General features: G+C 35.9%; 1 protein-coding gene across 4 annotated transcripts in view; it reads right to left on the bottom strand.

Annotated features, from left to right (window-relative positions):
• Positions 1–24,997, bottom strand: part of RNGTT (RNA guanylyltransferase and 5'-phosphatase) — a 193,437-nt gene that overhangs the window by 72,897 nt on the left and 95,543 nt on the right. For all 4 annotated transcript variants that reach the window (XM_055713704.1, XM_055713707.1, XM_055713706.1 and 1 more), the window contains one exon: positions 19,440–19,508. In XM_055713704.1, the coding sequence (XP_055569679.1) occupies positions 19,440–19,508 (69 nt within the window). The remainder of the gene's footprint in view (positions 1–19,439; positions 19,509–24,997) is intronic.

Raw genomic sequence — 24,997 nt, 5'->3', positions numbered from 1 at the left:
CTGTTTGCAAACTACCACTCGGCCATCCATTGTGTAGATCCAAAGATGCCAAACCAGGTTCACAAAGAAATAGCTGAATCACAGAGAAAAAAATCCAGCCTCATTAAAATCAAGTTCTACACCATAATTCTGCAGCTTAGAAAGTATTATTTAGCCTTTTAAGAGCTAATGGGACTAATGTGAGCTAACCATGCTTGTTAAGGATGAGAACTTTTCAAATCGTTTCCGATTAGAAGCATAACTGTGACTGCACTGCTCCCGAGAAAAAGCATTTTTCCTACAAATAGTTTAGAGAAATTCTGCAGTATTAGCAGAATGTTTGATACCTATGAACCCAGTTGAGACAACTTACTTGTTGATTTCTAGAATGTCTTTTATAAAAAAACCCAGCCTATGTTTTTAACTGCATAGGAAAGATTATTTATATGCAGGGCTTTCAAGCCTAAGAAACTGTATTAAGTAGTTGCCACTGAACTGAATGTTTAAGTGCTCATTATTTCTGAAGGCTGAGAAACATACTTGGGCACTTAAAATATGCATTTAGGAGCAGTGCAAAATGATTATAAGCAGCAGTAAAACAATCAGATGCTAAAGCTGAGGTATAAACTATATTGGTTGATCAAGTCTGGAGAGTCTGAAGAATTCAGAGGCATGTAAGAAACTTCTATCAATTAATGCAATAGATGAAACTTTGACAAACGCAGGTCAGCAAGGGAAAGATGCATTGCATTTTACTTGACTGTATAGATCCCGCTAAGAAAAGGTGCTTCAATGAAATCTCTTCAGTGGCACTCAGTGTCTTAGATGACTAGGTTTCCTTTCTTTAGAAAATCAAACCAAATGTAGCCAGTACTGCTTTTTTCCCCTGTAGAATTCGACATAATTCCTGTATAAATTCTTGACATTTTAAAGCAGGCAGTTTTTTTATAAATGAGTCGATTGTCCCTACATTTATAAAGGAAAGATGGGGAGATGCGGTTTCTAAGTACTCCTAAGAGTGATCAGGCTAAGAAAAACTCCTGGGTAAACACCAGTACTTTCCAAACACCTGTCATTTGTGAAAGGCATTTTCATAGTTGAGAGAAAACAGAAAAATCTAAATATTGAATGGAAAATACATAAGAACACAAAATGGCTGCAAAGTTTGTGCCACTCCCAAACATGATCCAAATGCTTTCCAACTTCATGCAGTTTACACACCTTGTATCAAGTCCCTCACCCTGCACAACCTGTGTCTAACCATGGACAGATGCCCGTGATGCCCTAACTAAAAGATGACAACCAAAAAAAGCAAATTCGTCCTTTTCAAAAAAACTTTTTAACTGAAAATAAAATAATAAATGCTGATTTTTATGCTTAGAGTTCTAAATTACTGATTCAAACCACCTGAACAAACAAGGAGCTGCAGTCCTGACTAAACATCAGCTTTTTGCCTGGTTCAGTGATTTGATCAGAATACAGAGACACGCTGATGTTCAATAAATATTTGATCAGCTTGAAAATAACATTGTTAATGAATTCCAAACATTATACAGTGTAATCTTATCACATCATAGAAAGCCGATCTGTAGACAATAACTTTAAAGGCTCAAAAAGATAGGGAAAAGACAGGTTCCTTGGCGAAGCTCAAATCATTCTGTATTCACAATTAAGCCCAAATGATAGAGCCAACTCCTGATAAAGCTTTAAATAACTCATTATTTGACAGTGAAGTCACCATGCTGCTTTAACTCCATGTAGTCAAGCAAATTTGTGTCAATTCTTCCATTCCTCCACTTTAAAAAACAAAATAAGGAACAAGTAAAATTAACACATGTTCTAAAACACAGTAACTCTGGTGTATTCCAGACATTTTTCCTTTAGAGAGACTAAGTAGGAATGATACTTTTTCATACATTAGTACTGGTTAGCCAGAAGTAGCAGTTTTTATTGTGAAAATATTACTATACCACAATGTGTCCGTTATGGAAACGTGACCTAGAGCTATGAAGTAGAAAGAAAAAGGTTATAATCAAAATTACTTCTGAAATATTAAGCTTAACTGCCATAGCAGACTGAAAAGCAAATTACGCTACTAATACGCACTCATTTAAATAGTGTTAGACTATGTTTTATATGAAGGATTTTAACATCTGAATGCAAATCAGGTTTAGAAGGTCATGCAACCTGTATGCAGAAATTAATCTGTTAATATTTTAATAGATTTTTTCAATTGCTTTTTCCAAAAGTGCCTCTGAACTTCAAGATAATGCAAGATTTATATTGGACTTCTTTAGTAAGCATCACGCTAAATGTCTTCTGCTCTTGCACTTTAATTTAGCTTTATACCTCCGGCTTCATTAAACATCTTGTTTCACAACTATACTAATAGCTTTTCACAATATTCCATTAAGCAAGAAGAAAAATATGAGGAAATTTTCGTCATAACTAATGTCATTTACATATTAATCCTATTAATATTTGACAAATGAAGTTCAGTTCACAGCCAAAAATCCATGTTTATAGCAATCAGAACATAGCAGCCACAAAATTACTCATTGCTTTTTCCTGCTCACCACCCCACTGCACCTTACTGTAAGCAGCAGAAACCTATTCTTGGTCACTTCTGTTTGTACTTGTCCTTTCACTTATTATGATCTGGAACTAGAAACACTTAACATTTGGTCTGAAGCAAAACCAAAAAAATAAATGGCTTCAAATTATTGGCTAATATATATATGATCCGCAATGGAATAAATTGTGTCTGTCTTAGATTTTAAATTCTACTTTTGGCAAACTAAGGCAACTGTTGAAAAGCCACATACTCGTTCCTACCTTTGTGACAGAAGAAATGTCCTGACAACAGAACTACAGTCCCTGTGGTCAAAGGAACTGGTGATGGTCCATGGATGATACTTAAGATATTAGATTATATTGCCATTGATTATCTTGTAATTTTTTTAATTTCCACTTTCTAGTATTTATAACTTCATTAAATACATGCTGTGCAAGTCTTCAGGAAAAATTAACGCAATAAGAAGAACAATCAAGATACTTCAATTTGCCTTCTGTTGCTTTATTTCATTCTCTTTATTTCACTTTGGATTACTAACTTGAACAGAGACGGCCTCAGCGTGTAACCACAGTGACTACAGAATACTATTGTACTTACTTCTGCAGGTGAAATTTTCTTTCCAACTAAGCTTCACAACTCACTAACAGCCTTAAGCAGAAATTAATATAATGGAAAAGACCAAGTCTACATAAATTTTCCACAGCCATACATTGTTAATTCCCCACCTCTCTAGAAACACAGATAAATAAACTCAGAGATAAGAAGCTCAATAGCTTAAAACAAATGTCCAGAAAGGCCAATGAGAGTTAGGCTAAATTAGTGTTTCACCACGATCTCCAAAAGACCCTGTGAAATACGGACTGAAATCAATCTTCCTTCATTTCTATCCACCCTTTCTCCCAAAATAGTCAGCCTCTTCCTCTCGTGTGATCAGCAAACCCTTTTCTTCCTAAAGACTTCAACACAATCCTTGCTAAAAACTCCAGCAGTTAGCTTGGCACTGAGCCCAAGGGTTATGTCTACCTTTAATTATTTTTAAGAAGGCAATAATCATTGAAGACTGTGCTAAGGTAGGCACAACAGAGACTGGGAGTTGTAGGTGCTTAATAAAGCTGCTCTCCAAAAGGCACCTGTTTCCCATGTGGTGAATGGAGGAAGAGGAGTACCTGAAGCTTTACAGATGTTTACATACCTCATTTAGGAGAGCACTCACTGTCACTTGCTCCTCCTCACTGAATATATGGTACTTAGGCGCTTCCTTTACAAATACAAGATGATACCGTGCTGTCTATATTTTCAGATTGATATACTCTTTTTCAAGTCATTATATTACTACATACCTGAAAGATTCACACACTCCTTAAATAAGAACATTGGAGACCACTAACACTTCTTTTTTCTGCTATTCTTTCAGATCTAATTAGGTACTAATATACCTAACAGAAACGCAATGTTTGCAACGACAAGCCACAGTGTGGACTGTGAAAGGCAGAAGCAATTTTAGTTCCATTTTATTTATTAGCTGATTTATATTATTTTCAGTCAACACTAATTGAAATTTAGAAAACACAACAGAAAAACTTTTGGACAACTGTATTGCTAGATACTGTGACAATGCTTAGCTGATGCTTTCTGTGTGTACAAACAATAACCTTTTCAGAACTATCCTACAGTTGATAACACTTCAAATTTTAAATGTTAATATTATCTTTCCATTGTATGCTTAACATTACTGTATCCAAATTCATCTCCGGAGGGCTGTGTAAGACATTAGCTTTTAATTCACAGTTACAGAAGTCGCTGACATGGATAAAGGGATGAGTCTGAAGTAAACTGTTGGGACAACCAAGATAATACAGAAGCACTCCTGGCCCCGCTCCCTTTTTTTTTTCTTTTAGTCTCCTAAAGCAATACTTATTATTATTCCCCTCTCCCCCCGTGACAGAACAAATCTTTGAAAGAGTCTTAGGAAGATCATCTTCCTTCTTAATCTTCCTTTCACCTTTCACTGTGATAAAAATCCTTAATTGCATGAAACCAGTGATGTCAAGAGGAAACATTAATTTTCATTGCATAAGTGCAAAATGCTCATTGCATCACTTGGTTTATGAAATTGATTGTTTATGTCTTACATAACAATGTCTTTAAACATTTCACATGCTTAAAGCTTTGCATATATCAGCCTAGAACTTCTCTCATTTCTCAAAGCCCAACAACCCCAATCTCTCTTCACCTTCTGTCCTTTCATTTTTTACTACCTCTGTCCCAACTCAAGCTTAAGTGTAGTCACTTGAATTTACACCAGAGAGTGAGGGAAGTCAGTCTCTCAGAGGACTTATTTCTTTGTGGATGGTTAGTTTGTGATCAAAGGCACCTAGAAATCTCATAAAAGTTGGGTTGGATCAGCGGGAAGTATTCAGTGCTTGAAGTCTGACAGCAGAAGCATCCCAGTGTAACAAAGGAACCTCCATGAACTGAGCAGCAGTGCTCTTGGCTGACTCACTACAATAACCTGATTTGGAAGTTGGGTAATTCACCAGTGTAGAGACCACATTTGCAGGAGGTAAAACCTGTAAATTTAAGGCTTTGTCGCAACACTGATTTTGTTGACATTTTTCTTAAGCTATGATGATAATCAGTATACCAGGAATAATATTTCAACAAATCACCTTTGAGCTCAAGAAGATTTTAATGAAAACTACCGGCCCTAAATAGAAACATGCAAAAATATATTCAAAAATACTTCTTGAGGAATGCCAATCTTGGAAAAAAAAAAAGGACAAACCCTTCCTTACATCAAAAGGCAAACAGTGGGCTAGAGCTTTAAGCTAATGTGAACATAAGGAGAAATGTGCAAGTACAGACTAAGAAATTGCAGCATGCTGGTTTCAGACATAGTCTAATTTCTTTTTTTAATTCCAGAGCTAAAAAGCCCCTTGAGCTGAACAGATACGCATGAAAGATGATGCAGAGAATTGCCAGCAGGATTTTTTCTACATGTTGCCAAACGTATGTTACACAAAATTGTCATTAAAGGCTAGCTTATTACATTTTACAGGGCTACAAATCTCCTTGAATTAAATATTCATGAGTCTTGCTTGAATACTGAATCCCGTAATATTTTATAAGAAACAACAGAAACTACAATTTTTGACTACATATTCTAATATATAATTATACAATTATGAGTTTTAATCATAATAAATTCATCATTAGCTATGTAGATTAAAATAGCAACCTCCATATTTTACAACCTTAGTTTCACAAGAAAACATTCATACAACATGAGAGTAAATCAACAAAACTCAGCATGTGCTTTGCAGTGCTTTTACTTTGCAAGTAGCAAGCTGACGTGCTTGGAGATAAAAAGCAAAGTGGGAAAAAAATGTACACTGAAAAAAACCAGTATGTATTTTCTCTTTCAAGTCTGCTACAAGACTAATACAACATAAAACTGCATTTTGGGGAGAGTAATTTGGATAATGAGAAGGGAAAACTCCTTGAAGAAGAAAAAACACAGCATGCTGAAGGAGAAAGCGCCCACTCTGTGAGAAATTAACCCTTGTCGTTCTAACTTAGGAACAAGTAAGTCAGTGGATCTGGGTTAAATTTAACAGGGTAGCTATTTCCTTAGCACTGCAGCTAAAGGGGAAAAAAGTGTAGGTTGTGTTTAAAAGAAGACACTCAAAAAACTCCAGTTACTTTTTGCTGTCCTTCTTAGGGAGCATCATTCTCACCCTAAAAGCAGATTCTGATATTGGTTGTTAGTCCTGCCTTGTAACCAATATGAAAACACAACAAAACAATAGTGTCGGCCACATCACATTTTTTTTACCCCCTTCTACAGAGCACGACCACACAAATGTCAATTGGACATGCAAGACGACTTCTCTGGTTTGAATACTGGGATTGGGCAACTCCTGTGAAGAACACCTTCCCACTTTGCTGCTGCTGGCAGGGAACTTTCATTCTGTTACTGGCAGAAGGGTTTCAGACAGTTCCCAATCTCTGTCATTTTCTCTGCTCTCCCTTCTCTTAAATGTTTCCTCTCCTTTAATTACACCAAACATTAAACTAACTGTTTATGTAGCTGTGCTCTGAGCAGGCAAGCAGATGAAGGTGCAGAGAATTAGGGGAGGAGGTAAATGACAACTACCATTTGCAAAGACAAGCGTCAACGGGCTTAGCAGCTTTTAACATTGCTACAAGCAATGACGGGGGAACAGAAAGAGTGGTTAAGCATGGCTTTTCCACAAACAAATGTAGAATGTATTTAAAAGACAAAATCGAATTTCTTAAGAAAGAGAACTGCTCCTCATGGGGCCAATTCACCAGTATCCATCAAGTGAACACTGAAACGTTTGATGTGCAGTCACTGAACAATTCTGGAAGAAGAAAGCAGACAAACCTGAGCCAATATACAAACCTTTCTCATATCTGATATGCCTCTAAAGGATTTGTCAACTTACTCAGTTTCCCATGCATCCTTTTTACCGATGTCATTAATAAAATAAAAATAGTCCTTTCTTTAACCTCTATAACCTAAAGCTTAACATCTCCATCACAACTGAGAATAATGTAGGGAAAAAATATCACCATTGGGTCAAGGAAAAATCTGTGACAACATTCAGAAGGTATTTTACAAATCTCCTCCCACCTCCAAGATAAAGTGAGTTTATTATTCCAATCTACATGTTACTAAAATGTGAAGAGATAATAATGAACATGCTAGTATGAATTTTGAGCCAATAAACTAGACTTCTGTGAAGCTCAATCCTATTAGTGAAACAATTTTAATAGAACCCTTCAAAAAGTTTCTTATAGCAGAGTGAGAGCGAGGAGAGTACAGAGATGGCAGCAAAGTGAACAAGTCTGCTTGTCGATCAGCAGTTACTCCAAAAAGGATTAGACATGAGCTACACCTCTCTCAACACCAAGGACACTATGTACCATGCTCATTTTATGAGCTGTCTTGTAAAAACCTTTTCTGTTATACACTACATCCTCAACAGAAGGAGAACATTACTTTTATAAACCAAAAACATTTAATAGGCTATTTGTTAAAATGAAATTATTCTAAAGTTTGGACAAAGAGCATGAACCTTACAGTTAGCAGACAGGGAGCCAGTGGCACTAGTTTTGGCAGAAAGATCTAGAAATTCAGCTGAAGTGGAAAGGAAAAACATCTTGGCTAAAATAAAGCTGCAACAATGAATGCGATGGAAGTTGAGGGAGGATATTAGGGGAAGTACCATTTCTCATTTACCAAAATACTAAAAATAGATGGACCAAAATTTTAGTTGCATTAAATACACAATTCTCAGATTTTTAGGCTCCTGGGAACATCTCGCCCGCAGTTGCATACCTGTATTTGTGCTTTCAAAATATGAAATTGGGAAAACCTCTGAAAAAAACAGGTTTCAAAAGGTGTATCAGCTCAAATCCTGACAATTGTTTATAACTGTTGCAAACAGACATATTGCAGAATAATCTGTTCCAAGAAAGGTATCGCAAAGGATCAAAGTTCTAGACTCCCACTCACAAGTGGGGGGGGGGGAAGAAAGACCATTTAACAAAAAAGACACTCTAGGACACTAAAAACTAATTAGAACAGAAGACTGGTATACAAAGGGAACAACATTCAATTGTTCATTAGGAACAGAAGGCAAGCAATTTTGTCTTAGGGTGGCATAAGAATACTGAATTGTGTTTGACTCAATGCATCCCTTGTCCCCAGCACCCTTTGCAGAGGACAGAATAGGACACACAGCGGTGTTCAACCAGCAGTATTGTTCCCTAACTCCTATTCAAGCACCTAGGGAAGCATACGCACCTGTACTTAGGTATGTGCCATCTTGCAGAAGTGAACCGTGACTATACATGATTGCAGTCAAAAATTTTCAGTGCAGGAGAAATGCAAAAGCTGCCTGTGGATTACCATGATATTGTCTCTGTTCGTTTGTTTTTCTGTTTTCCTGAGTTTCAGGTTTTCCTGAGTTACTCAGGAAACTCCCATTTATGGATACCTACCAAGACATTCACACCTCAAAAGCACTTATTTCATCCTAAGAAAAAAAGGCTTTTGTAATTTACCCCTAGGCCAATAGCTGATTCTTAAACTGTGAGCTACATCATTACTTGATTTAAAATTCTACTTCTATCCAAAATTTCCACTACAGCACAAGAAAGATCTCACAGTATAACGCCATTAGCTATACAGCTAAAGACATTTTTTTTCTAAAAGCGTAAAACTCAGTTCTACTAGCTGCAAGCTTTTTTTAATTAACCAAAATGTATACAAGTGGAGCAGTATATAACCAGTTAAAATCAAGCTGGAATATCCAATCTAGTAAAAAAAACATTATAAAACCCCCTTGCCTTCTGGATGCTAAAAGTTTTAATACCTTTTTTCCTCCACTTTTTTTCCTGGCCAGTCCAGTTGCCATTAATATTGCCAAGAAATTAAGTCACAAATGTTTGTAATGAGAGGCTGCAGAGTTTCAGAAGTAATGGAGCAACACTCACCAAATTTGACAGAGGACAAAACCGTACTTCTTTTGAAGGCCTAGCAAAACATGCAAGCAAATGTCATGGAAACAGAAGCTCTTGCCATGGTAACATTATCCCTGGTACAGTAGCTAACCACTCTAATTTATAATATGCTCCAAGACAAGGTACTAGCTTAATTCCAGTTTTCATTTGGTATTTGTTCCATAACATTCCGTATATCTAGCAGCTGTAAATATTTATTAAAAACATTAATAGTTCACAAGCAAGCAGTATCAAAGCCAAAGCCAAACATAAAGGCAAACTGATGAACTGTAATAAAGCAAGTCTGAGTAACACTGCCTTTTGGGGGAAGAAAAGAAAAAAAAAAGGAAAAAAAAAAAAAAAAAGAGAGACTTATGGCACCATAAAGAATTATATTACAGCTGGTTCCCATTACACATCTGACTCCATGTCAGATGCACAAACACATAGAATGAACTATAAAATAAAAAGGCCCAATTCATAATTACAGTTAAGCGATCCTTGACACCTGCCTTTATATAGAATTTTAAATTTTCTATCAATCAACCCAGCAACCAAAATTCTCAAAACCAGCTGAAGACTCCTACTAGTATTGCAGTTGCTCTCCACAGAGACGGACCAGCTTAGGGCATAGCAATCAGAGCCATGGGAATGATTTTCAATTAACAATTTATTTGATAAATTAGACCCTGTTTATGAACTATCTGCATGCAGCTCATGACTCTGACAAAAACTACTATCCCAATTTATTCTACAATGATGCTTGCTAGTCTATTTTCTGATCTGATCACCAATGCTAAGTTTCACTTATCTGACTGTTACTAGATACAAGGCACATGATGCTACATGCCCCTTCAATCCAGAAACTGAAAAGGGTCAGCACTGCAAACGTAAAAAAATACAGTTCCCATAATATTTTTCCAAGCAAATCAGCAGGCCTTGCATAAACAGGTACAGCAAGCATAGAAAATACAGCTTATCCTGCAGAAGTCTTTTAAAATGTGAAAAATATTCACAAAAATAATCTACTTGGCTATTCTGGCTCATACGCAAATTATGAGAACTACACTGATGTTCTTCACTGGTTCAAATATTTTAATGAAATGCAAAGTTTAAACCAAATCTTCTAACAACAATTAAAGCATCATGACTGTACAACTTAAGCTGTCTGAAATGCAAAAAAAAACCCTTTACCAGTATGCCTCATCTGAAAAATTACATCTTCAGTTTTGTTTGTATACATAATCTACAGAAAGGACAGGTTTATCTTCTACAGTCTTAGTACACAGAAATAGTACCGTGCTCTGTATTTTAGCGTGTTGTTGGTTCTCCTCAAAAAATCAAAATCATTATCCTAAAATCATGTTAGTGCTCTGAAAAAGTCTTGAAGGTTTGAGAAATACAATATATATGATATGATCCATTACATACAAGTTTATTTGTCTAACAGAAAAATCTGTGTTACCTAAAAATGATGCTTTTTAAAAAATATTCTGTAAACACCATGCAAAGCAGTAACGCTTGTGTCTGCTGTTCTTTCCTGTTTGCCCTTGAGCCAGCTGTGTAAAGAGGGGAGGGGGGGAACCAACCCCAAAAACCAAATCTGAATTTTCTTTGCTTGGTTTAAGCTGATGCTAAGACTGTTGCAAAGGAATATGCTGCCTAAAAACTAGCAAAAACCGACCTCTGCCATTCTTTTCTCCAACTAAACTTTCATTTTTTCCTCACCTTTTCTCAACATAGTATGCATCAGATATCCTGTAGAACAGATTTAGATAGAAAATTGGAACTTTACTTTTTATACATCAAAAGGAATAACCTTGAAACTCTTGTTTTGTTAACCATATAGCAAACTTTTTTCCACGTGTTCTGAGCTCATCCTATGAGCACTGGATCCTGTGATCAGCTTCCATTTGTTAAACAGCTGAGTGTTTCCAAAACTACTTAGAATTATCTTTTATTCTTATGTCATTCCTTTTCCTCATTACCAGCAGAACAAGCCATATTTTCCCTTAACAATGGCAACATCAATTCGCAATCTGACAAGTCCCTAAGACACACATTTTAATTGCTCTCCTAACTTAAAAGTTCTCTCTAGAGAATCCTGTGTTGCATAAAACACAGGTTTTGTTTCAGTAGTTGTATGACTGTACAGATATTAAGATCTTCTTGGGATTTAGTGATCACTGTTTGGAAAAAAATCAACATCCAGTTTGTCAGCTCAAACTTGTCCGAACTTTCAGATAGGATTTAACGAGTGTACTAATTGTTTCTTTAACGAACAATTCAAAGTGCACAGAACATCTGCATTTTGCAAATCTGGGATATTTCCAGCTAAGACTCCTATTCATTTTCCCCTTTCGGAATGAACCAGCAGATACGTCACAGTTGCACATTCCTCTATTTCAGTGGAAAGCCTCTAGAGTAACATGGAGAAAAAGAGAATTTCATTTCAGAAACACAATAAGCAGCATTAAAAGAAAATAAACTCTTGCTTTAGGAATATCCACACTAATTATATAAGTAGTTTTCATCATGTTTCTTATCTCTGTATGATACAATCACATCTAAATTATTCAGCATGCATGTAAATGGAAGACAATGGAATTTTCTTAAAAGCAATTTACAGCTTTCAGCTCAAGCTCAATACTTTGATTGTTAATCATACTTAATGGACTTGGTTCACCATTTTGGGAATGTCAAAGACTAGGAGAGCTCATGAATGGAACAAGGAGTATAATTACAACTGAAACTAAAGTTATGGCAGCCAAAATGAGATCAAATTATCACAGCTGTGTCCTGTTGTACCACCTCAAAACAGAATATTACTCCACAGGCACCTCTGAGCCTTGCAGAGCATACCATTCCGCACAGTACGGTGCATGTCATTACTTTAATGTGTTGGCACCAAATATACACAGTTACTTTCAAAGATTTATCTCATAATATCTGCTATCACCTAACAGACATATTTCTAAAGTTACAAAAATTCAGTTATCCTTTTGTGATATTGATAATTCATTTTCAAATTTGCTATTTATAAGAACAGTGACCCAGTAAACATTTCAAAAACACATTCTGCCTTATCCTGATACAAACCACTGTTTTTGCTTTACAGCTATGTTCCTGATTAATAAAAATGAAGGATCTTCATGGGAACTTAAGAAGTCTGTTGGCTGTCACGTTCTGGCATGCATAATAAACAGTACTGGGGAAAAAACAACCACAACAAGGTAGTTCTTCCAGATATCTTCCTTAATCTTTTCAGTTTTATAAAGTACAGATGAATCATGCATGAGGCATTCTGTTTACTGATAGCTATTCCAGGATCCAAAGAAAATAATGTATTGACAAAATACTTTCTACTATATCTTTCAATTTCCAAGTCATTCCTGATCTACCAACTTCTCAGTCCTGGAAAGACTGCTGTAAAATTTAGCATGAGAAGGAACACTGCCATGGAGACAAGTGACCACTTCATTAGTGTATGTTAAGCATCAAGAGCTGAATCAACTACTCTGATAATTCAGCAAAAAGTTTTCAATTATTTGAAGCAGCAGCTCTCCTGGACTGCCCTATCCAGCCATAAAAGATTTGTTTTTCAAAGCTGATCCACCACACATATAAATTAACATCATCTGCAGAATACAGACTTAAATTGTTAAAAGCAAGTATATTTTGCAGAAGCTGAACAATGGCTTTGGTATTCTCCCCTGAATGTTGCATTTACCGTATATATTCCTACAATTTTTTATTTATTTAAGCTGGAAAGTTCATGCAATCTGACATAGCTGGAAGCATGATAGCCAGTGCACTCAACAAGCTCCTTGGCATCTAGCTTTGAGACAAAGAAGGTATGCAAAAATCATATTTGAAAGCCTTTATGAATGATGATTCTACCTGTTCTAACACAAAATACATCTTTATTTTCCATACATTTAGAACAGTAGCATCCAGAAAAGGTGCTTTCTTTTTTCCCCTTCTTCTAAACAACACATGCAGAGAAATCACCATATTAATGTCAACTGACAATCCTGAGGATGGCTAGTACACATAACGTAAAATGTAAGAAAGATCTTTCCTGTCTAATGCCATTGGCAGGCAGGATGATTTAGCTGCACAACAGAAGTTCAAGAACCTATTTGGATAGCTCCCATAAAGGCAATTCCTTGCCTGAGAAATCAGAGAACGTCGGATGGCATAGGTCATAAGCAAAAAAAAGAGATAACACACCAATTAGAACTAACACTTTCCTCAGGTAATCAGACTCAAGAAACTGACATCTGTTTAGACAGACATAAAAAGGAAGTCAGGTTAAACACTTCTGGCAAATAGCACATACATTTGCATCTGTAAATGTACTACAGGACCAACAGCAGAAAGTTAAACAAGAAAAACTTGTGCTACACCTTGCTATATTCAGAGCTAAAAATGACTCACGACTCCTAACTCCCTCCCGTCTTTTGTCAAGTGTGGACACCAGGAGTTCGTACGTGTAAGAAATGTTCAAATTTCCTGAGGTGTGAATCATCTCAGGTTCTTGGAAAGTAAGTTGAAATCAAAAATCTACGATGTTCCAAGATCATGGCACTTCTATAGGAGTCTTACAATTTAATTAAATGAGCTCTAATTAATTAGACCTTACTTATTGGTGTTTAAGTAGCATTTCTGTTGTTATTTTTATTTAATTTTCTACTTTCCAGAAAATGTAGAAAACAAATCACTTCAAGACAGCAAAGACAAACTTGAATTGGTATAAAAATTTTACTTGTAGTCACAGAAAAAGTCTCAAAGAAATACTGTGCATTGCTAATAAATTTGAGCATGTTCATAAAACATATGATAGAATGGTATATTTGAGATATGACCAGTTATTTAAGAGACAAATGGCGAGGAACATTGCCATGGAAATTGAATATAACAGCTATTCATAGGCAGAAAAGAGTTGTAAAGCTCAGTGGCATTTCAGGAGATTGACAGCAAGTTCTCTGTTAAAGCAAAACCTACAACAGCATAAAAAGTGCGTACTGACATGACAACAGCATCCCCTGACTAGTAACAGATTCAGTCATGAACATTCCTCTTACAGAAGAAATCACATCTAGCAAAGAGGTATTCTAAAGATACATTAAAGGTTTTAGTAGTGTGGGTCAGTACAAAGACCGATGAAAAATATTCTCTCCAAATTTTCCTCCCTTCTGCTGAAAACTCTGGAGAAAAAAAAAAAAAATCAGGCAGTCTTAGCATCCATGTTAAGGAACTGAGGTGCTGACCTCTTCTCTTTGGTGTCCAGTGACAGGACATGTAGGAATGGTTCAAAGCTGTGCCAGAGGAGGTTTATACTGGACATCAGGAAACTGGTCATTATCTTTACTGAGAGGGTGGTTAAACACCGGAACAGGCTTCCTAGAGAAGTGATCAATGCCCCGAGCCTGTCAGATTTTAAGAGGCATTTGGACAATGCCCTTAAAAATTTGCTTTAACTTTTGGTCAGTCCTGCATTGGTCAGAGAGTTGGACTACATAATTGTTGCAGGTCCCTTCCAATGGAATGCCTCCAAATCCTGTATGAATCACTACAAAATTAGAAAGCTAAATCCAGAAACCAGTATATTTGTTAGAAGCAAAAATTTGTTATATGATTCCTCCCAAGACTTTATATATCAGGTTTGATACTGAGACTATATCTAAGCCTATCTGAAGCCACTACTTGCTAGTGCAATAGAAATATTTAACAATAATTGATGTCCCGTGACTGGTAAATGTGATGTCTGGGTTTCAGAAATAGGCCAGCAACTGACCTGACCTATGTTTAAAAAAATCACAGACCATTCAATAAAACATACACTGCTGAAGGAAAGGCTTACCAATTACATCGGATTATTTAGAAGAAACTGGCACCGCTTAATGAAACAAAACATGGCCTTTTGCAGATATTTTATTTGGTGGTACCTTTTGGAGATATTTCATTCAGCGTTAACTTCAATGATTTTGGGTGAACTTTTACAATGGCAGAAAGTAACACAGCCTATTATACAATAGGAATAGCACAACTAATTAACAGGCAACCAAGCATTTCAGATCATCACTAAGGCTGCCATAGGAGGGGAAGGAAGATATATTAAAAACTCATGCAATGTTAGTCAGTAATAAAAACCTGTTCACTATTCTCCTTTCATTTTAAAGGCTAAGCTTTTTGTTAGTACTCAGTATGGAGAGTTATGTGTTAAATAATTCAGCCATTCTTTAAAATAACATTTAACTTAGAACACAGCTCGGCAGCTGCCCTTCTTTCTTCCCCCAAAAAATCCCAAACTCACACAACTGGACTTTACTCCTCACCCAAAACAAGAGCATGGAGAAGTACCAAACAGAAATCAGGCTGAGCCAACACAAAAACATTACACAGCTCAGGAGGCAAAAAGATGGAATAGAGGACAAGAAACTCTGATACAAGCTTTCCACAGATGCTCAAAAACTGTCCTTAGGCCTTCTTAACTGATGGCCAGTGAGCCTTCTTTTAGGTGGCTAAAGAAAGAAAATAATTCCTACATTCTTTTCCCAAGCCAGGGAAAATAATAGTTCTAGCCAGCAAGAAAGGCCGTTATTAAGAGATTGCTAGCATAAAAATTAGACAGCCTTGAGATACCTAGCAAAGGTATGATTTACAAGGCAGATAACAAAAGTAATTTCACTGATGGGTGGGCACAGGTCAGAGAGCCAATTCTGCCACCAAAAGATAAGAAGCCTTTTTTGAGGTTTCCATTAAAAACGCAGAGGCTGGCAAACTGCAAGTGTCCTAAAACAAATGCATTAATTGTTCACTGTTTTGAAGTAAACTTTTAGAAAAAAGTATTGAAAGATCCAATGTGAATTTGTAAATCAGGTGTTCGGTTTTTACCTGCAAACTAATTCATTCATTGTCTGGGGCATGATCCCAGGGACACACCTGTCCACAAAGTCTCCTGCTGGCCTGTTTCACTCCTAATTAGCACTTAGCTTCTGTCCCTGCTCTGCCAACCTGCTACATGTAGAGGGATCAGAAAGCTGATCAGATGGAATGGAATTGGCTTAGCCACGCGGGAGTTCTTAAATGGATAGAAAATGATGCAGGGAAAAGAAGCATTAGGGAGAAGCAACATAAAAGGGAAATCAAAAGGAATGTGGGAAACAGGCTGTTGGATACAGAGGATTCATGAAAAGAAAAACAAAAAAGGCAGAGAATACAAAGGGAGGAGGAAAAACAATAGTAAGAAAATGTTATATTTGTCTGTCACCACAGAGTTGTTAAAGAGCAGTAAGTTAATCCAGGAGAGGCACAGGGGAGGCACTATGAAGCACACGTATCAAATCACTGACAAAGCATTCTTAAATCATAAACAAGGCAAAAACCTCCATCACTTTCACTAAACACACTCTTCTCATGAGCTGTGAAAGCTTTTGGTCTCTGGAAAGGGAGGAAGGGGGAAGAAGGGAGGCCTCAGTCACTGCCTTTCAATTGTCATTGCGAAATTAAAGCACTTGTATACCCTGGAATATAACCAATTTAAGTAACTCAAATAATCAGTTAATTAGTTAGGAATAGTAATGCTCAGTTAGCATGACCTTGCAAAATAAACTAACTGCACAGCCAGAAAACAATCTCCTTACCCCTTAACATTGATTCTACTATCACCACTCACAGTGCAAAACAAATTCTGCTTCAGAACAAGAACCTTGCTGCTCATAATACCAGTTTACATAGGAAGACTAATAGAAAAAAATAAACCCTATTTTGTCTACTGAAACCCTAGATTCTGTAGTAAAACTTTTTCATAAATCCCTTTTTATTAAAGCATGTATTCAAAACTGAACTAATGCACAGGTACCCGATGCCAAATCTCTTCAAATCCAAGAGAAAAGTAAGAAACCCCACACCTCTTAGAGGCCAAAAGCATAATCCATATTCACAAATCACTTTGGGTATTTTGATTTTTGTTATAAGGCAGAATTAAACCAAACTTCAAAACAACAAAATATTCTTCATTCATGTTGACTCCCAATACCAGCGTTGCCTATAGCTAGTGGGGAATATATCCATATACTCAGGTCTAAATGCCCGTGTCTAAGACCAGAGATCAAGAGAAACATCCCTGAATAAACGGAAAAAAAAACCCACAAGACTGAATTAATAAGCTCAACATTCTTTATATGAGTTAACTTCTGCATGCTGCTTCAACTATTAAAAGTATGGAAACTGTGGATATTTCTCCACAAAAACATTCCTGTCTGTAAATGGCCACATCCCATCCATCCTCCTCTGCTGCCACTTTATCCTTCTCTGTGATTTTGCTTCAATTCCTGTTAACTTTTGTTTTCCCCTACTCAAAACACAGAGGAGACTTCAGGAGCTCCCAAAAGATGTTCGTAAATTTCCCTGATCTTCTAAAACTCAGCATCATTTCTGTCTTTTTTTCTGCAAGATCAAGTATGTCAATAAAAATGGTTGTTAGAGAATTGTCTTTTTCTGGATATGCCATTGATCTCTTCACCTGAGACAAACTGGTTTTACAAAGGTATTTAAGTTTCACGGTGACCAAAAGGCAGGCCTCTACCCTGATCAACAATAGGTATCTTCCTCTGTGAAAACATGTCATACATCACACATATAACTCTACAATAAAAAAAAAACTATCTGTTAGTATACTCAAGGGATCATTTATGCATTGTTATACTCTGTTGCCCTTGTATTATTACCTAGTAATTTATGCCCTCTGTACCACATAAAATAAAAAAGCAGTATCAGCTATTTGTATTAGCTTCACCCCTTTCAGTTAATCAGCTTTAATACTTATTTCCTAATTAATAGGTTTACAATAATTTCTTTTGCTCTGCATATATTTTCTCCACTACAAAAGCCATTGAGAAAACTGCATATGGCTTAATACAGGAAAATCAGTTTAATAACAGATGCAACAAACTTACATTCCATAAATCTTGAAATAATACTGAAAATTGAACATTACATTAGACTAAATAAATATATCCCATGTTTTAAATACGAAAAACTTTTATAAGCATTTATGCAAGCAGATTAGTTTTTCCGTGGGTTATAAATTTCTCAGTATGCTAAATTAGAAAACACAAGTTCCAGAAACACAAAACGTATCAGATATTAATTTCCGGTAACAATAGCAGAGACACACATTCTCAGTAATTTCATTTCAACTAGAAAAGGTAATATTAAATTTAGCTGTAGTAACTGGCCACAGCTTAACCTCCAATATTCAGGAAAGTAGTTTTGAGAAGCCTTTACAACTGCTTTAGATTTTAACAATATTTCATGACACCATGAGGGCTTCTTATGAAAGTATGAACTTTCTTTACCCTAGTAGTTTTGCTTTGACTGGGAAATAGCTATATATTTTTTTAAAAAGAGAAAGTATCTGGTCTAATTGCTTCAGTTAAGTTTATGGTTAGCTGATGATACATGACTTGTGATAAAGAGAGGTTAATCTTATTTCCAGATGGGAGTGTCATCACCCTTGCCAAGATCTAGAATATAGGAAGTAGACCAGAAAAACATGTTTTATTTGGAAGACTAAATACAAATATTTTCTGTGAGCAACTATAAGGGGAGAAATATCTGTCAAATGTGAAATAATCAAAACCAATTCCTTGTTTTACAGGCTAAGAAAAAAGTCAACATGGATTGATGTTACAGTTACTCTCTATGCCAACATACAATACACACTGCAGCATATCCATCCTATCACAGGGAGCAGTAGTAGGATGGAGAAGGTCACGCTACTGACTTCCTTTAAAGACACCCTTCCTGCTTGAGAACTATTTACATTTTTTCTTTCTTGTTATCTGCGGTTCTTCTGGTGACTTCCCCCAGCCCAGTCATACACCTTTATACTGGCAGATATGGCTCAAGAATATATCATGCTTTAATCGCACTAAAATAACATGAGTCACAAATTTAATTAACATTTTAACACGTGAACATCCCTGAGAAAGAAAAATAATCCAAGAGCTCAAATCAATGGTTGAAAGATTTACAAAACCCATGCAGTAAGAAAAAAATCCTTATTTAGCAGCATGTCATAGTATGCACAGAAAAAAAACATGAGTTGATTCCCAAAAACTACCACCATGGATTAATCTGAAGTCACACATACTACAAATTAGATTGCAACCAGCTGAATTTAAGTAGTCTGAGGAGCTGGAAAAATCAGCACCAACTGCAAAGTAATCCTGACTGAAACAAAAATTAGGTAGTAAAGGGAAGGATGAGTGGGGAGGCAAGGTGAGAATCTCATTTGAGAGTGAAAAAACATTTTTTGAGAAAAATCCATTTCTACGCTACTTACTCCTGTAGGCTGAAATATCAGGCCATCCACTTCATGGCTAACTTCTCTGGCAAAGCTTCCTTCCAGGAGCTGTAGAACAAAAGGAAAATAATTACTTTTTCCATAGAGAAATATTTCACTTAGAAGACTGCCCATCAAAGCAGATTATACGCTACTACTGCAAAAATTTGCTAGTAAACTGCTTATTTATGCTTTAACATTAGAGTTTGGGAAATGTCAACACAGAAAGATTCAACAAATTAGCAATTTTTACAAAGAACACTCAAGGCTGAAACAAGTTTCAGGGACGCAAATCCTTACAGTCCTGTTCAAGGAAAATGCCTTTATCTAGAAAGATATACTGAGAAACCAAGATGATTCTATACACTAAAAACATGAAGAAAAATAATTTCTGATACAGGACACCGCAGTCATTCGTAGCCAAATTAAAAAACACATCTGCCACTTCAACACACAAGTAGCACTTACTTTAGATTGAAACTACATACTGAAAAATATTTCAGAGCATCATTCAAAATTCATGTTTGGCAGACTCCCTAACTAGGGCACAACCCAGTAACACAGCTTCACTACTGTAAAACAACTGTCTGAAGTTGGATCTTGAATATTCATTTTCAAAGACTGTGAATTCCATATGGAGATGAATACATCCATCAAGATGCATTTACCAGAGAAAAACCATCTAATTAAATAAACTAATGAAACCAGCTAGTCGACAGTTAAGAGAATTGATTATATAGTTCCATGTTAAATTATGACTTGCTTAAGGAAAAGTAAATAACCAATGAGAACTACAGTTCTAGTAGTAACAAAAGTAATAGCAAAAATTAGGTGAATTACCAAAACACCTCTCTATTCATTTTGGTTTATATTTTACTGTAGAGACAAAGAATCTGTTGTAAGTGCTTTTAGTAACATTTGGGGGGAAAAAACCAAACCAAACCAAACCAAACTTTGATGTGTAACCAATCACATGGTCATAAAATACAGCAAATACAGAACTCAGTAAACCAGCCAGTTCTAAAAGCAACATTTTGGTCTAGACTGTTAATTTTGTACCATTTCCCTTATATAGTTCAACTTAACTCAATGACCCACTGACTGTATTATTCAAATTAAGTCAGTAAAGGGCAAAAGTATGAAAGCAGTTGAGAATTAACATTTGTATTTTACTATGGGCTGTACAACTCAAAGTAACGCACTTACATGTTTCAAGGATCAAAAAACCTGATGGCCAAATATTTCAAACAATATTAATATAACATGATATTTCACTTAAATCTGTAACTGTTTGCATAGAATAATTGATCATTTTGTTATAAAAAACCTAGCTTTTTTCCTTATCCACACAGTCATTACCATATTAGTGCCTACAGCTGTGTCAGCAAATACAGCTTCCACTATTCAACTTTTAGATACAATTTAATTGAAAAAACACACTCTTTGAGAATACTCTCAAAGTAGTAAAATACTTTAAGAATATTTGATTCTGAGTAAGAAATCATCCAGTGGAACATTATTTTTCAGTAGAGAAAGCCCATACTTGGAATTTGAATTTGTAGCTTGCATTTACATGTTATCATTTTGGAATTTACAGCTGAGGCTCACGGTATAATGCATCCTCTATCACGTGTCTACACAAAATAACAACAAAAAAAAATCAAATTATTTCATAAATTCACTGTCAGTCTCCGCTTCATCACAGCAATGAGTACATTGGAGAAATATTTAAACAAATGTCAAAAAAGGTTTTTTAATTTTTTTTTAATTTCTACACAAGCGAAGTCTTCTGTGGATCACTTGTAAGGTTACTGTGCAGTTCCAAAACTGACTTGCCAGTGAGAAATATGTAACAAGAATATGTTTCACACTGACAAAAACACACAGGAAAGATTTCATTAAATTCAAGTACCAAAAAATATCTCTCTGAAGAATAATAACAGCAACAACAACTTTAAAAGTAAAACACAAACTTCAAATTAGCTGAGACTATACTAACCAAAGTGGCAAACAGAAACCAATCATCTCCCTTCTGCTTCTTTGAAGTTCTTAAAGGAACTATAATTTGAGGACACTGTTACTTTGGCATTAGAGCTTACATAAATTGTATTATTTACTCTTTCCCAAAATAAAACTTCAGAATACGGAAATAATCTTTTAATTTGGAGTGTGTGACTCACTGGGATAAAGCATAAAATTATTATCATGCACTGGTTTTTTACCTGTAGCAATCTCCACTCTGGTCTACATATAGTTTTAGAAAGCTACATTAAGGCACTATCACAACTTCATAAATGGAGATGAAAATGTAAAGTCAAAATTTACCATTTAAAAAATTCATTCTAGTATTCACTTTCATTTGCTACTTCACCAGAATTATAAAATGCAAGGGAATCTCTCTTATCAACATGACACCAAGTTTCAGACTTGAACTCGTTCTCATTTTGGAAGTCCACAGTGTTCTCACTAAGCCATCTCCTCCCAAGTGTCAATTAGATCTCAAAGACAAATAGATTTTAAAACCAGTGCAAGCCTCAACAGATAACTAAACTTCTTTATACTCCCAGTTATTCTGCTTTCATTCTCAGTTATGCTGCTTTCATTCTTATTAGGTCAATTACAAGTATTTGAATGATAACACTCTAGAAAGGATTTCTTACTAGAAAGGATTAGCAATTTGGGGGAGGAGGAGAGGGAAGTGGGAAGGAGGGAATGGAAATTTTCTCTGAGCTTCTTCCATGCACATTTTCTTGAGAATTAAACTAGAGGCTGTTGGTGAACAGCAAAATATACATGCACTGAATATTGCAGAAAGTTTGGAATGACAGGGGAATGAGCAGAAAAGGAATGTGACATGTAAGCAAGTATTTTTGACACTAAAACCCAAAGTTTATATAAGGCTTTTAGGTTTATGAACTTAAAATGCAGATATTGTGGTTCATCTTTTAAAAAAACATGTTCAACTTTCTACACGTTAAAATTTCTAATTAACTTGAACAGTACAGTCTTTTTTAATCAGCAGCATGATGAATGGCACACCTGCTTGACTGGGATGACTGCCAGGGATCAGATAAAACGCAATGCATCTCAATGACACTTTATACGAGATGGGTAAATGATGCATGCGAGCCAATTCTTCTGGCATGTTATTCCTTGTAGCCTCACGGCATCTATTTCCACCTGTGAACCCCTTTGTTCACTTCTTGTAGCTTCCCACTTCCCTGTGAACATTGCAATAAATCACATACTCATACCAGACTTTATTATTTAAAACTTTTTCCTTTCTAACTTTATAACTAAATAAAAAATTGCTACATTGAATAATATCCTTCTAACAAAAGGAACAGAATAATCACATGGAATGAGTGGAGCTGTACAATGAGTAACAGCATTTGTCCTTGCTCTTTAACCACTGAGAGGAGGAGCTGCAGTATGTCACCAAAGTAGCACTAATAACCTGCTGAAGCTGATTTCACTACAACACTGAACCAGTCAACAGTTCTTGAGTGGCTAATTGAAAAATCATGCTTTGGACCTCTCTCTATATTTACCATTAAAGAAATCACTTGGCTCCTCCTGCAGGAAGAGGAGAAAATTCAGGTGCATACAGATTCCACATAACGATAGTAGGTTTTCATTAATGTTTCTGCAATTCAGAGGCAAGCCATTGACTGTGACAAGTTTTCAGATGTTACTTTATTAATGAAATAAGTTAAGTCCCATAGGTATTACTATGCCTTTTCCTTCCCCTTACAAAAATGTTCTAATGGAAACACAACATTCTGAGTTATATAGATTCCAAAACATAATGACGACTCTGCAAAGTCATGTTGACTTTCTACAAAATAATTTGGTTAAGGTCCTTGCACACAACTATTATCGATCTGCTATGTCACAATATTCAATTATTCCTAACCATTTTGTACACATTTCTGACTGAAAACTGATACTGCTTGTTAGTCTACTGAAATACTTGGAGGTACAGAAAAAAATCCCTCTGACTTTTATAATACAAGACAAATACATGTCCATTTTCCATGGTTTTTCAACTTCAGAGCTGCTGAAGTTCAATTCAGTTTCAAGTAGAGCTGGAGCAACTCTGCCTACACCAGTCCCTAAGCAGTTTCTCAGTGGCACTTTCAAATTACTGATCATCTACCTCTTCACTCCACAGTGAAAGCTGCAAAAGGGAACATACTTTACTCAAAAGTATTAGGTACAAATAAACTACCAATCAACCTGTCAGTTAACTAGAATGTAAAACACCTTTGGACATGAGCATACTGTCACTCCTAACTTCACAGAGCCAGCATATTCACTGGCTTAGGTTTCAACTCAACTTACAGAACAAACCCTTCCTCTGATGATGACAGCCCTCACCATCAGACCACAGAGTAATTCTCACATCCTGAAAACTGTCAAGTTTTACAGACATGAGCTCATAAATCTCTGTACAGATAATGCAGATTCTTTAAACTCTACAGTCTTCAGAGAAAGATTCAGAAGTTACCAGCACCACTAACCATCTTTTTTAAAAAGGAAACAATTACTCTGGCTCCTTCCTCACATTTCTCTAACAGAGATGGACTATTCTGCTTTTATCACTCCTCTTCTATTTTTACATTAATTTGTTTCATCTTGCTTGCCAGTTTCTCTATTTACACAACAATTTCTTCAATAGCCCTGTCTCAGCATACACTCTTTCATGAGATCTTAATTATGCAAGTTCAACATAAAAATTACTTAACACTGGTTGCTGACGTATTTAAGACATCCCAGAAAAAGTTTTACATCCAAAGTAGGAGGTACAAATGCTTTCAAATGTACAGAGGTTTAAAAACATTCAATTAAACATACCTGAATTTAATGTGTCTAGTACTAAGTATTTTTATAATATTTTTGCTAAATAATTCTAAAAAAATCATCTCTATTATTACATACAGAAGGCTCTAATGAAAAGATCTATGAATCACAAATCCATCTGAAGATCTGTGTACGAAAACCAGTATTTCTACTGGGTAGCCTCCCAGGATTTAAGCTTTAAAAAAAAACTAAAACAAATGAACACAAAAGCCTGCCTAACAAAACTATTTGGCTTAAAAATCAGAACTGAAATATGAAGATCTCAATCTATAAAGACTGAAAAGAAAAATGAAAGGAAAATATATTGAGAATATAATATATTGAAAGCAACCTATTACATAATATCCTCAGTAATCCTGTTTTTGAATAACATCAGAAAGCACAGAATCCTAGAATCATTTAGGTTGGAAAATACCTTTGAGATTAAGTGCAACCACCAACCCCGCACTGCCAAGTTCATCACTAAACCATGTCCCTAAGCACCACATCTACGTGTTTTTCAAACATTTCCAGGGATGGTGATTCCACCACCTCCCTGGGCAGCCTGTTCCAATGCTTGATAAACCTTTTGAGGAAGAAGTTTTTCATAATATCCAATCTAAACCCCCTCTGGACAACCCGAGGATATTTCCTTTTGTCCTGTCGCTTGTTACTGGGGAGAAGAGACCGACCCCCACCTGCCTACAACCTCCTTT

Source organism: Falco cherrug, chromosome 6, assembly GCF_023634085.1.
Source record: "Falco cherrug isolate bFalChe1 chromosome 6, bFalChe1.pri, whole genome shotgun sequence".
Classification (NCBI taxonomy): Eukaryota; Metazoa; Chordata; class Aves; order Falconiformes; family Falconidae; genus Falco; species Falco cherrug.
This window is presented reverse-complemented; position numbering and strand designations above follow the sequence as displayed.